The 16804-nt window shown below is 51.5% G+C and overlaps 1 protein-coding gene across 1 annotated transcript in view; it reads left to right on the plus strand.

Moving 5' to 3' along the window:
• The first annotated feature begins 7487 nt into the window (after positions 1 to 7487).
• Positions 7488 to 16804, plus strand: part of SYDE2 (synapse defective Rho GTPase homolog 2) — a 168686-nt gene continuing 159369 nt past the window's right edge. Inside the window, exon 1 of the mRNA XM_085602076.1 lies at positions 7488 to 10322. Coding sequence (XP_085458202.1) covers positions 8699 to 10322 — 1624 coding nt within the window. The 5' untranslated portion in view covers positions 7488 to 8698. The remainder of the gene's footprint in view (positions 10323 to 16804) is intronic.

Consider the following 16804-nt stretch of genomic DNA (forward strand, 5'->3'; position numbering starts at 1 on the left):
ACCCTCTCCAAATTTAGTGAATCAAGTTTTGGGTTCGGCCGTGTAGAGGGCGAGGGATTAAAGACCATGAACTTTGTTTTGTTAACATTAATTTCCAAGCCACGGCCTTTACAGAAATCCTCAAAGCTATCAAGCACACGCTGAATTCCCATAGGTGTCTTAGAAAGTAGCAGGGTGTCATCCGCGAACATAATCGCTGGCACCCTGCTACCTGCCAACACTGGGGCATCATTATTAGGGGCATTGTTGAGATGGGAGATCACACCATTGACATATAGACAGAACAGGGTAGGTGCTAAAACGCACCCCTGCCTGACTCCTCTGTCAATGGGGAAATTGGATGTCAAAGCCCCATTCTTCCCATATCGAACCTGGGCAAAATTCCCCTCATGCAGCTTCATCAATATTGCCAGGATTGGTTGTGGCACACCCAAACTGAGCAACACAGCCCATAGTTTACCCCGGGGCACTAAATCGAAAGCGGAGCGAAGGTCCACGAATACCATATAGAGGCTGCCACCCTCAATCTTTGCCGTTTTCCAGAATAGTAGTAGTAGGCGAAAGATTTGATCTATGGTAGAAGTGTTCCTCCTAAACCCAGCTTGGTATTGACTCAGTATGGCGTTCTCCTCCTTCCAGTCCTGTAAACGATCAAGGATGAGCCGCGCAAAGATTTTTTGGGGAACATCTATAAGGCTGATGGGCCTGTAATTTGCCGGTAGTAAAGGGGAACCCTTCTTAAAAATGGGAACGATTTCTGCACCCAACCATGTGGAGGGCACGTTCATTCCTCTCAAGATTGCGTTAAATAAGATACATAGATAGGGTCCCCATATCCCCGTTTGATGTTTAAAAAGATCTCCCGGTAGTTTATCTAGCCCCGGAGCCTTTCTAGATGCAATTTTAGAGATGGCATTAATAACTTCCTCCACCGAGAACTCTATGATATTATAGGGCTCGTTTGCTGATGCTAGGACCGGATATGTATCCATATTAGCTTCAGCAGCGTATAGGGCTTTAAAATGTTCTTCCCAGACATTTTCGTCTATATTGGGTTCAGTTGCGGGTTTAGGTTCACCGCTACCTGTGTTGATTATAGCCCAAAATTTACGAGCGTCTTTCTGTTCTAGGGCACAGGATAAGTTAGTCCATTTTGCATAGTCCCAATCCTGTTTGGCCTGTTTCAGCATGGCTTTATAGTGTGTTCTTTTGGCAGAGATAAGGGTCTTGTCATTACAAAGTTTTAACACCTGTATCAACTCTTTTTTTGCCAGGCGGCATGCATTGTTAAACCAAGAGGAGAGAGGAGTCCTTTTCTTGCTCTTAGTTGCCAATGGGTTGAGCACAGCAAATAGGGTATCAACTAGGCCCACGTGCAGAGTTTGCAATTTAATATTAAAATCAGGGGGAGGTCGTTGGGAGGTTAGGGTATCTAATTCAATGAACCATGGCAAGATTGAGTTATACAATCTTGCCAGGTCCTCGCCGGACGCTTCCACCTTATCCCATTTAACCCTGCGCCGATCATTCGTTAGAACTACCCTATCAGCAGGATTATCCCGATGGCCCAATCCCTTCGCTTGTGGGGCCGGGAAAACCAACTCCAATCTTAAAAGATTGTGGTCGCTGTCAACCCTTGCTATAACCTCAAGGTCAATGACCTGCGACCACAAATTTGTCCCGACCATAATGTAGTCTAAGCGTGATTCATGGCCCTTTTTATTAAATGTACACCTGGATGGTATATCCGAGCGAGTACGTCCATTGCAGGCCCTAATTGCATGGTTTAATGTAAGGGCCGTGATTTGAATAGCTAAAGGGGACCATGACCTGGAGTGTGGAGATTGGGTTGGCGGAATAGACCAATAATCATCCTCAGAGGCAAGTGCACCATGGTCCATCCCCGGAAGAGGTTCAAAGTGACAATTCAAATCCCCTGCTACTAATAAAAATGTATCTGCTGGAATAGAATATAAAAAATTTGATAGTTCATCCACCGTAGCGGACTCGCCAGCTATGCCAACAGGTCTCGAATATACATTCACAGCAGCAAGCTTGAAGCTGTTGGGCCATTTCATAATGACGCACTGTATATCATCCGAATGGGTGCAAACAGACTCAGCAGTGCAACCCAAGTGAGTTGCTACCCATGTGGTAAGGCCCCCAGATGATCGTCCCTTCCCCCCCCCCCCATCGTGCAGGTATATGAAAACCCGCAAATCCCACTCTCCTTTCCTCCTCCCTGGCCCACGTTTCTTGGAATAGACAAATGTCCATTCCATCGATGAAATTGCCCCAGTCATCACACGATATTTTGTTGTGTAGACCCGCAACATTCCAGGACGCAATCACCAGAGATTCTAAGTTCGTAGTTGTCCTGGAGTTGCAGTCATTCCCAGTTATGGTACTTATTTCACAGAGTTGATGCTCTATAGCCGCTAGAGCTTCAGGAGGGCTGCCACCAGATATGGCCTCATGGGATTCAGAAGGGAATTCAACTGTGGGGCTACAGTGCACTAGGACAGTGTTTGTTATGCCATCCATACTTGGCATACACTCGGGTTCACCAATGGCCTTACCCCTAGTATTATTATGCATTTGTGTGTCGCCCGTTGCCTGGCCAAGTCAATCTACTTGGTCCAGACAGCTAAATCTGTTTTGAATTGAGATTTTAGCAGCTGGTAGCTGGTGGTCATAGGGAGCCCTTGCGTTCCTATCTCCTCGTCTATGTTGTACCAGTGACCACCCATTCTCCAAATTATTCCAATGTGTCGGGGGATAAAAATAAGACAAAGGATATGTTTGGATCAACGCTTGCTGGTTAGAGTGCCTCCAGTTGCAGATGTATTTGGCAGTTCTAGAATCTTTAAAATTAACCAAAATACAATCACCCTTGATGGTTTTGGGGCTATGACCCACCCACGCTACTCTACGTACCATCAAGATTTCACTAGTAATGTGGGGGGGAAGTGGCCGATTTTTATTAAGCCAATCTATGACTTTGTTTTTAAGAGACGGAAATAGTTCTCTAGTTGAGCTTGGGAGCTCAGGAACCCCAACCAGAACTGCCACATAGGGACTACATTCCGGAGGCAGATCAATTGTATGTTCCTTAGTCTCCGTATAGCCCCCCTTTCTGTCATCTGGGTTAATATCCCCCCCCGGCAGTGTGGTGGTTAAGATACTAGTTGGACACTGACTTATTGTTGATACTATTGGAGGGACAGGCGTGATGTTATTAGTTATAGCTGTAACAGACTGGGGATGTCTAATTTCAGATGGAGCAGGACATGGATTTGGGGTGTCTGGCTTTAGATGGCTCTGTATAACCAGTGCTACATTTTCCATCCGCATGAGCTGCTGTTCAATACGAGACAACCTCATTTCCAGTGGCGTGATCATGGCACTCAATAGAGCACTTATGATAGCATGTGTCTCTACTGGGGTTTCACTACTGCTGGATGTTCCTGACTGAATTTCAATGGGTGCAGGTGGAGCATGGACTAGAGCAGCAGTAGATGGTATGGTTACTGTTGGATTGATTATAATCTCACTACCAATGTGACCTTTAGCAGATTTCACTTTTTTTCCCCCTGCCCTAGGAGCCGTATTCCTCTTTCTTTTTGGCACAGCCCCCTGACGATTTCCTCGCAGCTGTGGGAGGCTTAATCTCTCGGGTGAACTGGGCATTGTTGATGCTATAGTAGAGTCTAGAGCTTGCTCGAGTGGGAGGGACTGGGGTGGATCTGTTCTACGATGCGCATTATTACAATTGGGAAATGCATTAACTAGGGGTTCCCTCCTACTAGCATCCGGAGTGAGTGCGTTAGCGATATGGCCCATAGAGGATCTTTTAGCGAAAGCTAGATCTTGTGAAACTCTTCGCTCCATTAATATTATCCCCTGGTCAATAACGGAATTTGCTCTAGTGATGAAATTATCAAGAGTTCCTGTTAAGGCAGTCCTACTTCTGGTTTGTGACGCAGCCATGCTACAATGGGCACAAAACAGCGATAGATGTACTTACAGTCCTCCTCCCGGCCTCACCACAATCGCAACATATAGAACGACAAGGGGGTGGCCCGGTCCGGTCTTGTCCGTGCTTGAACGGGCTTAAACGGGCCCGCCCTTGGCCCGGGCTTCGCCCCGGACTGCGTCCCGCTTGCGCGATATAGAGCGTTGCGTTTGTAGAGGGAGGAGGAGGGGCCGGGAAGAGGCACCAGGTGCGATGTCCTAAAGCACCCTGGGCCTCGCAGTCCCAGCGTCAGGAGTCAGCCTTTCAGGCAACAAAGCACAAAGGTCCCGGAATCCCCTCTGCTCCTCCAAAGATTAAAAGAATTCCGCAACAGCAGCAGGATGGTAGAGTCCTTGCCCACGAACGGCGCCCTCGAAGCAGGGGCCGGAGGCGTTTTCAAGGCGTAGAGGTAATGGGGGGAGGGGCCGGGAAGAGGCACCAGGTGCGATGTCCTAAAGCACCCTGGGCCTCGCAGTCCCAGCGTCAGGAGTCAGCCTTTCAGGCAACAAAGCACAAAGGTCCCGGAATCCCCTCTGCTCCTCCAAAGATGAAAAGAATTCCGCAACAGCAGCAGGATGGTAGAGTCCTTGCCCACGAACGGCGCCCTCGAAGCAGGGGCCGGAGGCGTTTTCAAGGCGTAGAGGTAATGAGGGGAGGGGCCGGGAAGAGGCACCAGGTGCGATGTCCTAAAGCACCCTGGGCCTCGCAGTCCGAGCGTCAGGAGTCAGCCTTTCAGCCTTTCAGGCAACAAAGCACAAAGGTCCCGGAATCCCCTCTGCTCCTCCAAAGATGAAAAGAATTCCGCAACAGCAGCAGGATGGTAGAGTCCTTGCCCACGAACGGCGACCTCGAAGCAGGGGCCGGAGGCGTTTTCAAGGAGTATAGGTAATGAGGGGAGGGGCCGGGAAGAGGCACCAGGTGCGATGTCCTAAAGCACCCTGGGCCTCGCAGTCCCAGCGTCAGGAGTCAGCCTTTCAGCCTTTCAGGCAACAAAGCACAAAGGTCCCGGAATCCCCTCTGCTCCTCCAAAGATGAAAAGAATTCCGCAACAGCAGCAGGATGGTAGAGTCCTTGCCCACGAACGGCGCTAAGAGTGAGCTGTGCTCTTCTTAGTGCGCACAGATCAGAATTTCTTTATCCTTGATCGTGATCCTCCTTTATGGGGGCTGAGTGTTGCCTGGTCACCAAAGCAGTCTCAAGTCCAGTTCCACACTTTACATCAAGACTGCCATATCCTTCAATGGAGTGGTCTGATGCTGGTGATGCAGGATGCTGAGGAGACCTTCCAGCGCAAAACAATCCTTACAGGCATTTTCCTCTTTCTATGTGTGCTGTGAGAGCCATGCTCCTCCAGGAACGTGGCGGGGTACCGGTTCTTCTTTCTTCCCGTTCCAGTCACTCTTCGTTCCTGCTTTTTCGGCCCTGCAGAATAACACCGCCTTCTCTTCTTGTTCTCCTCCTTCTCGCTCCTCCGCGTCTTCCTCACGGTGCGTCGAGCGTGTTAACGTTGTAATGCCTGCATGGCTCGGACTACCAAGCCACCTCTGCCAGCAGGATACCTACTATCCAGTCCAGTACTTTCTTTTTTGCAGTCACTTTTCCAGGTCTGTGAGTCCAATTGAAACAAACCGTGACAGCGAAATCAGAATGCACTCATTTGTGTAATGAAAACACTGGTCTTCTACTGTTGTTTTTGAGACTTGAAATAAAGAACTTTAATTTCAGATGTTTGTTATTCTTGTTTTTAAAAAATGACATTTATGATGCTTCGCCAGTACAAGCTCATTCTGTATCCCACATATTACTTCTTTGTCAATAAGTGGTTCTCTTTCCATATGTATCTCGTGCACAGGCGCGTAACACCCATGGGGCTCACCGGGCTTCAGCCCCCCCGTCATGTGATTCAGCCCTGGCTGAGACAGCTTCCTGGGCTGGCGACCCTCTAATTGCAGCCGCACCCGAGTACTTCACAGGTCTTTAAAAGACTATCTACTTGTTAATGAGGCTTTTCTTATGTTTTCCCCCCTTCTTAAAGCCACTCTGCGTGTGGCTCGAAGAATTAGCCCCCCGAAATCTTTTTCAGCCCCCCCACCGAAATTTGGCTCTAGTTGCTCGCCTGCTCGTGCATACACTGAATTATAAACGGGGCCTTGTTCTTGCATATCTAAAACTTCCAAGCTAAAACAAGCATTGGCAAAACTATTGGCTCTGCCAATGTGTTTTAGCCATGTTGTACACCAGCGTGGTCGCTGTTCAGGATGGCTAAAAGTTAGTGGCATAGACCTATACGGTGTACCACACTACCCATGAAGACAAGCGCTTTAGCGACACCCAAACGGGTAGTAAACGCCTCATAAAATGTTGCAATGCAATTGACAACCCGGTCTACAGGTTGGAGCTCTCTGGACGATAATGATGACGCACAACTGCGTCTTTGTGCTCTATTCTGCAGGGTTGTGTGCATGGAGGCGTCAGAGCAGAATGACACTGCAGCATTACGCTGTGCCCCTCTTTTGACTGGCAGTTTTAGTGTTGTGTTATTACAATAGGTCTTCGAGCAAAGCTTTGTGGCAGATGCTTTTCTACGTCAAGAAAAAGATAGCGCACATGGGCGGACTATGGGGGCGAGTCTGGGATTTTGAAAACCCATTGGATTGGAGGCGTGTTGATATAGAAAAGGGACAACAGAGCGATTCCTCAGCAGCTCGAGGGGGCCCACGTTCACCATTTCGTTGAATGGAGCGGTATAGAGTTTAGAGATTATTTATTTCTTCTGCTTCCTATACAACTTCTTTCCAAGTTGTCAGAGGGTGACTACCAGAACTGCATTGCCACACGTGCCTCCCACAAAATCGGACCCAACTCAGCAGGCCACAAACTCAGTAAAACTTAAAGGCATTGTAATATACAATCAAATAGCTCAACAAATGCGAGACCAATCTGCATTGCAAATGCTTGTTTTCATTCCAGTTACAACACATGGACTCAGACCGGGATATAAATGCGGCCAACCTGTGTGTGTGGGGTAGGGGGGTCATGGGCGTGTGTATTTGTTTACTCTGTGAGATGCACTCAATCACTCATTTTAGCTTGCACTTCTTTCCAGAGGCTTGGCTAGTTTGTCTACCTGCAGACCCCAATGTGCACGGCTTGCCACCCCTGCAGCCGCGGTATTTTTCTGGCACAAACATACAGCATTGCTCTGTCAGCATCCGTTGCTCCCTGTACCACTGATCTCTCCAGTCTGGCGCGAAGATGTACACGTTTCCTCGCCTTACAGTGTAGCTGTTATTGCTGAGTGAAACCCCTGCAGCACCCCATCCCCTCCCACTACTCGCCACCCCCCGTCCTCCTCCCTTCATTTTCCACCTGAGTTCCCAGCGCGGATGTGAAGCGCCCGACCGGAAGCGCCGAAACTTTCTTACCTCTGGTCTCGCGCGCCTGCGCAGTGTAGCGCTGCCCTCTCACCCGCGCACAAGTATGCCAAGTATGTGAAGAGCAGAGACTAGAGAGGGGCTGAGAGTGCCGGGGGGGAGAGAGAACGAGAGACAGCCCGACTCCGAGTGAGGAGAAGCAGACTGGCCCTGCTACAGAGAGAGACAGGGAGAGAGACGGAGTGGTTGGCTAGACAGAAGAGGAGAGGGCAGCTGGTGCACAGGGAGAAACAAATCTGCAAAGGGAGTGCACGGACTGGATCAACGGAGATCTACAGCGGGATCCTTGAGTGGAGATAGCGGACCGACGAATCTGCAGGGAAGAGTGAGACCGGCTGCCCCAGAGGAACGGACAGGTTCACGAGCAGGCACTCACCCAGACCTAGGCGGCGAGCCTGGATCTGCGGCGGTGAAACAACCCGGCTCTGGCGCGGACAATGCAGCTGTGTCCCGGAGAGAGCTGCAGGGGTGCTCGGCATTAGGGTTTGGACATCTCAGCTCAGCGGAGGATTGCAGTTCCCAAAGAGTTTAAGGACGATATCGTGTTGAAAAGGTCGGAAACACTCTGTGTGTGGGGGAGTATCTCAAGGACTCCCCCAGGTTTGGGGGGGACCCTGTGTGTCGTGCCAGGTGTATACGGGCGAAGTCTGTATGTTCTGTGTATGGATGGAGTATTTGTGTGGAGTTGTCTATGGGAAGACTGGTATGCAGTGCGCATGAGGGGTGTCTGGGAGCTCTGGGAGAGGGTACCTTCCTGCTGAGTGTTGGGCCGGTGCTATGCTTGTGTAACCTCTCTGAGGGTTTCTTGTGTGTTTAGTTTGCTCTGGTCTGGCGTGAGATCAATGAGTAGTCTTTGTGGGCAGGGGGGAGCCCCGTGAGTTGTGACATTGGGGGAGGGCGTGGTAGTGTATGTGTGTGTGAGAGAACTTATGTTGTGAAAGCGGGGACAGCCCCTTGTATGACGGAAGGGTACTATGTTGTATGTGGATTTAATGGGGAGTCGAGCGTGAAAGAGGGGATGGGGTGCAGTGCGTGGGAAGAGGTGTGATGTGGTGGTTGTGTGTGGAGGAACTATTTATGTGCGGGGTAAAAGGCCGGTGTGTGAGAGCCCCGTGAGTGTGGGGGTCCACAGATTGAGAGGGGCCGCTGGTAGGCATGGACTGCTGCCCCCGTCTGTGCCCTCGCTGGGGGCACGGCGAATCCCAACCCTGGCCTCGTGGCTCTCGCTGAGGCCGGGCACGGATCGGGGATGGCCGATCCTCTGCGGAGAACTCTATCCAGACTCCGGGGCAAGAAATCCAAGCGGGTCAAAGTGGCAGAGGGCACAAGTGCAGCTCCAGAGGAAGACGCACAGATGCCAACCCAGCACCCACTTGCCAACCAGAACAACAACAACTACAGAGAGGTGCTGTGGGCCGGGGAGGACTGCAGGTGGATCTGTGGTGTCAACATGACGAGGGAGCACCTTTGCAAGCCCGGGGGAGACAGCTGCCCCTGCACCGCCTGTCAAGGAGCCGTTCACAAACCGCAGAGGCTAGGGTGGGCAGTTGACGGCTGGGGGACCCAAACTGCTGCTGGGCAAGGCTGTGAATATTCTGCGTTCAGGGGCTGTGGTAAAGCTGTGGGACACGAAGACCTCAGTGTGGCCAGAGCCCCTCACACTTACGAAACACTGAGCACCAATGCTCTGTCTCCAGCCCCCGGGCATGCCCAGCTCTGCAGTCAATCCAAGGTGGCCCCTTTCCAGGCCCTGCCAGTGGACAGCGCCCAGTGCCCTGATCAGGCGTTTCAGGAGGGGAAGCTGCTCCTCTCCCGCCAGAACGGGTTCACCAGGGTCCAGAACTGCCCACAGCAGAAGTGGCAGCAGGCCAGGGACATCGTGTCGGAGTTGGCCACTGCCCACCCGGGCCAGGCTCGCCATCTCTATGCCAGCTTACAGCAGACCTACAGAAGCAGTCAGCACTCGTTGGATAGCGAGGACGACGATTACTACGACAACGACTGCCTGCCCTTCTATGAGCCGCCCGAGCTGTCAAGTGTCCAGGGGGGACAGGACGCTCCCTCTGCAGAAGAGACCGCGAGGAATGGAGACCCCACTGGGAAAAGCAGTGCCGGGGTCTCCCAAGAGACGGACCGCCTGCGGAGCCAGCTCCAGGAGGCATACTACCTGCTGATCCACGCAATGCACGACATGCCCGTGGAGCGGAGGAGCCCCCTCCCCTCGAGCACTCCCTCACAGGACAGCATCTGTACTCAGTCCTCCCCCCAGGCGCCGGAGAGCCAGCACTGCTCGTCCGGGGAGGCCAGTCCCCAGCAGGTATCGGACACCGAGTCTGCGGCCCCAGCCTCGGGGGGCCTCCTTCCGCGGCGTCACCAGTGGAGTAAAAGTGAGGAGACCCTGGGCAGGGAGACGGCCCTGCCTTCTCTTCAAAGGTCCCTCAGTGACAGCGGGATCCAGTACGGCGCTCTGCCCCCCCGCCCGAGGGACAGGCAGGAATGTGGAGGTGGGCCGGACAGTGAGGAGGAGGACTCCCAGTGTCCAGCTGCCGAGGAGCAGGCAGTGCGCTGGGGGCGTGCAGCTAGCGGGGCTGGCCATCCATCACGTTCGGACAAAGAGTGGCTGGGGGGGCTTGGAGACCCCGATCACAGCCCCTCAGGGATGGGCAGCCGGCCAGATGGCCCCCTCCGGGCCTCTGGGGTGACGGTGCGGAAGATGCAGAAGTGGATGTACAAGGGCCGGCTGCTGTCCCTCGAGATGAAGGAGCGCATCATCGGCGGGTCCCTGAGGCCCGGGGGCCTGGGCCCGAGGGACGAGGGGCGAGGAGGAGGCGTGCTGCCGGGGAGCGCGCCAAGCAACAGGAGGCAGCGGACAGGTATGTTCTGTTAAGATCAGAACTTTACATTTCACTCGTGTAGAAAGTTCTCTTTCCACCATCCATGTTTTTCCATTCGTTATTTGTAATTTACGTTTCCCACGAGCTTTATTTTTTGGTTCTAAAATCGCAACTTGTCCCAGGCCAGGTCAAAGTATCACGTCCGGATGTGTGTGTTTTCTCCGTGCACTTTTCATTGCCCTATCCCAGAGTGGGGATGGGGTTCAGGGCAACAGTGTAAGTCAGTATTCAGGACCCACCCTTTGGTCACGGACAGCACAATCTCTCAGCAACATTTGGTTTAAGTGGCCCACGTAGTGCATGCTCCCCGCGTCACTCACTGCTTTTGGGAGCGCACATTATTGACATGTTGCCTTTCTCATTTGTAAATATACCAGTTGCTTCAACTTCCATAGACCGATCCTGTCCTGGCACCTGTTGTGTTTGTGTGTGTGTTTAGTGCGCCAGGCGTCTCAGGGGAGCACCAGTTCCATTGTAGGATGTAAGCGCCTCTGTCCTGCACAAGTAGTCCCCTCCCTCCCATGGGTAGTATAGTGGCTCCTGCTATTCCGTCTTTACCCAGAGCTGTGAGGTCCCTGCCTGCTATTTACTATTGTCTCAATACGACATCGTTCATAAGCGCGTCGACCTGTTTGTTACACTGGCTGTTTGTGTACATTTGTGTACCTGTTACAGACAGGTAGGTGTAAAGCGCGTATCTGCTAGTTAAACTCTCCACCATCTGAGTTTCATCTCCCACTAGCAGCTAAGGCGCATGTTATCACAGAGCGCTATAACGTTTGTTATTTGGAGCGCTTAGAAATGGCCGGTGTGCGGTTTGAAGCGCTGTATACAGTTATTATTGAACGAGGGACTTGCAATCAGCTGACAGGGGCTTGGTTTTAGGCTGCAGGGAGACCACAATTACAGTTTTGAAAGCCGCCTGGGTGGAAGGGATATCGTTTTCGAAATGGACTCCGATTTAAAACGCAGCTTGCTGCCTGAATTTAAGAAACACATGTATGCGTCAGTGCGCCTGCCATGCCTGGTGTACAGGGTGTAATGCAACGCACACACTTTTTTGTTGAGATCCGTTTGTTCAAATAAAATGCATCACCACAGCCCTGAACATGGTATCCGTCGGACGGCGCTGATTGTACGCAATTTCTTAATGGTGCTTTTTTGCACTTGTCTTGTGCTACATTAGATGCGTTTGATGGAGCGTTACGGGCACGGAGACTGGAGCTGGTTCATACAGCGTGGACCGGCATGTGAACGGTGCTCGCAGTCCATACACCGGGTGCCCTCAGGTGTAGTGTCCTGCAGGACGAGTTTGCTCTTGGTCCATACAGCGTGTACTTGCAGGTGTAGTGTGCGCGTGGTCCATACACTCTGATCCTGCAGGTGTAGTGTGCTCGTAGTCCATACACCGGGTACCCTCAGGTGTAGTGTACCTGCAGGTGTAGTGTGCTCGTGGTCCATACACTGTGGACCTGCAGGTGTAGTGTGCTTGTGGTCCATACACCGGGTATCCTCAGATGTAGTGTGCTGCAGGTGTAGTGTGCTTGTGGTCCATACACCGGGTACCCGCAGGTGTTGTGTGCTCTTGGTCCATACACTGTGGACCTGCAGGTGTAGTGTGCTCGTGGTCCATACACCGGGTACCGTCAGTTGTAGTGTGCTGCAGGTGTAGCGTGCTTGTGGCCGATGATTTGTTTACCTGCATGTGTAGTGTGCTCATGGTCCATACAGCGTGTACTAGCGCGTGTATTGTGTTTGTGGTCCATACACTGTTGACCGGCAGGTGTAGTGCGCTTGTGGTCCATACACCGGGTACCCGCAGGTGTAGTGTATCTGCAGGTGTAGTGTGCTCTTGGTCCATACACAGTGTCCTGCAGGTGTAGTGTGCTCGTGGTCCATCCACAGTGTACCTGCAGGTGTGGTGTACCTGCAGGTGTAGTGTGCTCATGGTCCATACACTCGGTACCCTCAGTTGTGGTGTGCTCGTGGTCCATACACCGTGTTCCTGCAGTGTGCTCGTAGTCGATGTTTTGTTTACCTGCATATGTAGTGTGCTCATCTTCCATACAGCGTGTACTAGCGCGTGTATTGTGTTTTGTGGTCCATACACCAGGTACCCTCAGTTGTAGTGTGCTCGTGGTCCATACACTGTGTACCTGCAGGTGTAGTGTACCTGCAGGTGTAGTGTGCTCGTGGTCCATACACTGGGTACCTGCAGGTGTAGTGTACCTGCAGGTGTAGTGCGCTTGTGGTCCATACACCGGGTACCCTCAGTTGTAGTGTGCTCGTGGTCCATACACTGTGTTCCTGCAGGTGTAGTGTGCTCTTGGTCCATACACTCGGTACCCTCAGTTGTGGTGTGCTCGCGGTCCATACACTGTGTACCTGCAGGTGTAGTGTACCTGCAGGCGTAGTGTGCTCATGGTCCATACACCCGGTACCCTCAGTTGTAGTGTGCTCGTGGTCCATACACTGTGTACCTGCAGGTGTAGTGTACCTGCAGGTGTAGTGTGCTCGTGGTCCATACACTGGGTACCTGCAGGTGTAGTGTACCTGCAGGTGTAGTGTGCTCGTGGTCCATACACTGGGTACCTGCAGGTGTAGTGTACCCACAGGTGTAGTGTACCTGCAGGTGTAGTGTGCTCTTGGTCCATACACTCGGTACCCTCAGTTGTGGTGTGCTCACGGTCCATACACTGTGTACCTGCAGGTGTAGTGTACCTGCAGGTGTAGTGTGCTCATGGTCCAAACACTCGGTACCCTCAGTTGTGGTGTGCTCGTGGTCCATACACTGTGTACCTGCAGGTATAGTGTGCTCGTGGTCCATACACTGTGTACCTGCAGGTGTAGTGTACCTGCAGTTGTAGTTTGCTTGTGGTCCATACACTGGGTACCTGCAGGTGTAGTGTACCTGCAGGTGTAGTGTGCTCTTGGTCCATACACCCGGTACCCTCAGTTGTGGTGTGCTCGTGGTCCATACACTGGGTACCTGCAGGTGTAGTGTACCTGCAGGTGTAGTGTGCTCATGGTCCATACACCCGGTACCCTCAGTTGTGGTGTGCTCGTGGTCCACACACTGGGTACCCGCAGGTGTAGTGTACCTGCAGGTGTAGTGTACCTGCAGGTGTAGTGTGCTCGTGGTCCATACACTGGGTACCTGCAGGTGTAGTGTACCTGCAGGTGTAGTGTACCTGCAGGTGTAGTGTGCTCGTGGTCCATACACTGGGTACCTGCAGGTGTAGTGTACCTGCAGGTGTAGTGTACCTGCAGGTGTAGTGTGCTCTTGGTCCATACACTCGGTACCCTCAGTTGTGGTGTGCTCGTGGTCCATACACTGTGTACCTGCAGGTGTAGTGTACCTGCAGGTGTAGTTTACCTGCAGATGTAGTGTGCTCGTGGTCCATACACTGTGTACCTGCAGGTGTAGTGTACCTGCAGGTGTAGTGTGCTCATGGTCCAAACACTCGGTACCCTCAGTTGTGGTGTGCTCGTGGTCCATACACTGTGTACCTGCAGGTGTTGTGTGTTTGTGGTCCATACAAAGTGTACCTGCAGGTATAGTGTACCTGCAGGTGTAGTGTGCTTGTATTCCATACACTGGGTACCTGCAGGTGTAGTGTATCTGCAGGTGTAGTGTGCTCTTGGTCCATACACCCGGTACCCTCAGTTGTGGTGTGCTTGTGGTCCATACACTCGGTACCCTCAGTTGTGGTGTGCTCGTGGTCCATACACTGGGTACCTGCAGGGGTAGTGTACCTGCAGGTGTAGTGTGCTTGTGGTCCATACACTGGGTACCTGCAGGTGTAGTGTACCTGCAGGTGTAGTGTACCTGCAGGTGTAGTGTGCTCGTGGTCCATACACTGGGTACCGGCAGGTGTAGTGTACCTGCTGGTGTAGTGTGCTCTTGGTCCATACACTCGGTACCCTCAGTTGTGGTGTGCTTGTGGTCCATACACTGTGTACCTGCAGGTGTAGTGTACCTGCAGGTGTAGTGTACCTGCAGGTGTAGTGTACCTGCAGGTGTAGTGTGCTCATGGTCCAAACACTCGGTACCCTCAGTTGTGGTATGCTCGTGGTCCATACACTGTGTACCTGCAGGTGTAGTGTACCTGCAGGTGTAGTGTACCTGCAGGTGTAGTGTGCTCTTGGTCCATACACCCGGTACCCTCAGTTGTGGTGTGCTCGTGTTCCATACACTGTGTACCTGCAGGTGTAGTGTACCTGCAGGTGTAGTGTGCTCTTGGTCCATACACCCGGTACCCTCAGTTGTGGTGTGCTCGTGTACCTGCAGGTGTAGTGTACCTGCAGGTGTAGTGTACCTGCAGGTGTAGTGTGCTCGTGGTCCATACACTGGGTACCTGCAGGTGTAGTGTGCTCGTGGTCCATACACTGGGTACCTGCAGGTGTAGTGTACCTGCAGGTGTAGTGTGCTCTTGGTCCATACATAGTGTACCTGCAGGTGTTGTGTGCTTGTGGTCCATACACTGGGTACCTGCAGGTGTTGTGTGCTTGTGGTCCATACACTGGGTACCTGCAGGTGTTGTGTGCTTGTGGTCCATACACCGGGTACCTGCAGGCGTAGTGTGCTCAGGGTCCATACACTGGGTGCCCTCAGTTGTGGTGTGCTCGTGCTCCATACACTGTGTACCTGCAGGTGTAGTGTGCTCATGGTCCATACACCCGGTACCCACAGTTGTAGTGTGCTCGTGGTCTATACACTGTGTACCTGCAGGTGTAGTGTACCTGCAGGTGTTATGTGCTTGTGGTCCATACACAGTGTACCCGCAGGTGTAGTGTGCTCGTGCTCCATACACTGGGTACCTGCAGGCGTAGTGTGCTCGTTGTCCTTACACTGTGTACCTGCAGGTGTAGTGTATCTGCAGGTGTAGTGTATCTGCAGGTGTAGTGTGCTCGTGGTCCATACACTTGGTACCCGCAGGTGTAGCGTAAAGTTGGATTGAAGTGTGAGAATTGAACCTGCGCGTGTGCACACATGTACAAAGGAATGCATGGATGTCCTCGACATTAATATGAGATTATTTGCCTATCTCCACACCTGGCTTGTGCCTTGCCTGATGTGAGTGGAAATCATAAAATGCCCTTTCAAAAGCTGAAGGCCTCGTTAATAAATATATCGTGTCCCACAAGTACTTACTTGCCACCTGAAAACCAATTGCGTGGGCTGCAGTATTCCTGCTCCCTTGGGCCGACCTCGTGTGCACAAAAGACGACGCGCTTTATTACCACACGGCCCTTTGTCTTGTCTCGTGCAAAGACATTTGCCATTTCAAGTTGATGCCAGGGGCTTGACGCAGCCAACCACACGGTTCCCCGTCCATACACGAACGCGCGTGCACACTGTGGTGGCAACGCTGCTGTTGTGGAACAAAGACTCCTTGTGCATTTCTTTCTCTGTGTGATGCTAAAGAGATTGTTACGATTAAGGCGCGCTGCTTTCGATTTTCACAAATTTTACTAGTGAATACAACCAGAAATACTGCTGTCTTTTTTTTTTTTTTTTTTTTAGGGAAAAATGCCGAATTGCGCTCCTCCTCTGAATGACTCAACCCCCCCCCCCCCCCCCGACCTCCGCCCCCCGCCCCCCGCCCCCCACCACCATAATATCTAGGATCAAGAAAACAGATGTATGCGTGAAAATTGGAGCAAATTTTCGATTTCTGTGGTGTATGCCAGAAAATCTATTGAACATTGGAAAAGTTGTAGATATATGCAGTGCATGTGCGTGAGTTTAGGAACTGGACATTTCAAAACGTGCCCTGTCTTTTGTCTCCATGAGTCTGATTCTCTAAAAAAAACATAAATCTACACGCATGGGTGCCTAGGTTAAGTGGAGAGGAACACCTTTTTGCGGAATTCACAAAAATTCCAGAAGTACTGCTTGAAACCTGTGACAGTCACAGTTTTCCAGTATTCCTTCATGGATGTACATGGAGTACGTTAACCCTAGTGTAAATGCTTTGCCAAAGTTGTCATGCACGTGATAACTTTAAAAACAAATCTCCAAGGGAAAAATAACATCCCTCACTTTTCCACCAATTTAGGAGTTATTCCCTCCTGGCCTTGATGAAAGTAAATATTTGACCTAATTCGGGTCTGCATTGGGCCTTGGAATAGTTTGAAATGTACAATTTTGTCGGTGTTTGTCAAGTTTCCTTGACACCACCATCCAGGAATGCCCATTCTCTCTGTGCTGGGAGAACATTAACTCCCAGCGTAATAGTACACCATACTCATGTAATATTGGCGAGAAGATGAGCGTGCAGATATACATCATGCCATTTGCGCACCTGCTTTAAATGTGAGTGCACACATGGTCCTATGAATCGCCATACAACTTTAATAAAGTAAAAAACATGATGGGATTTTTTCTGGTTAAAATGCCACCTTAAACCAGTAAATCGCAGTGCAGCTAATTAAAACAGCAGGGGTCAAGACCAAAC

The sequence above is a fragment of the Triturus cristatus genome, chromosome 4_2 (assembly GCF_964204655.1).
Source record: "Triturus cristatus chromosome 4_2, aTriCri1.1, whole genome shotgun sequence".
NCBI lineage: Eukaryota > Metazoa > Chordata > Amphibia > Caudata > Salamandridae > Triturus > Triturus cristatus.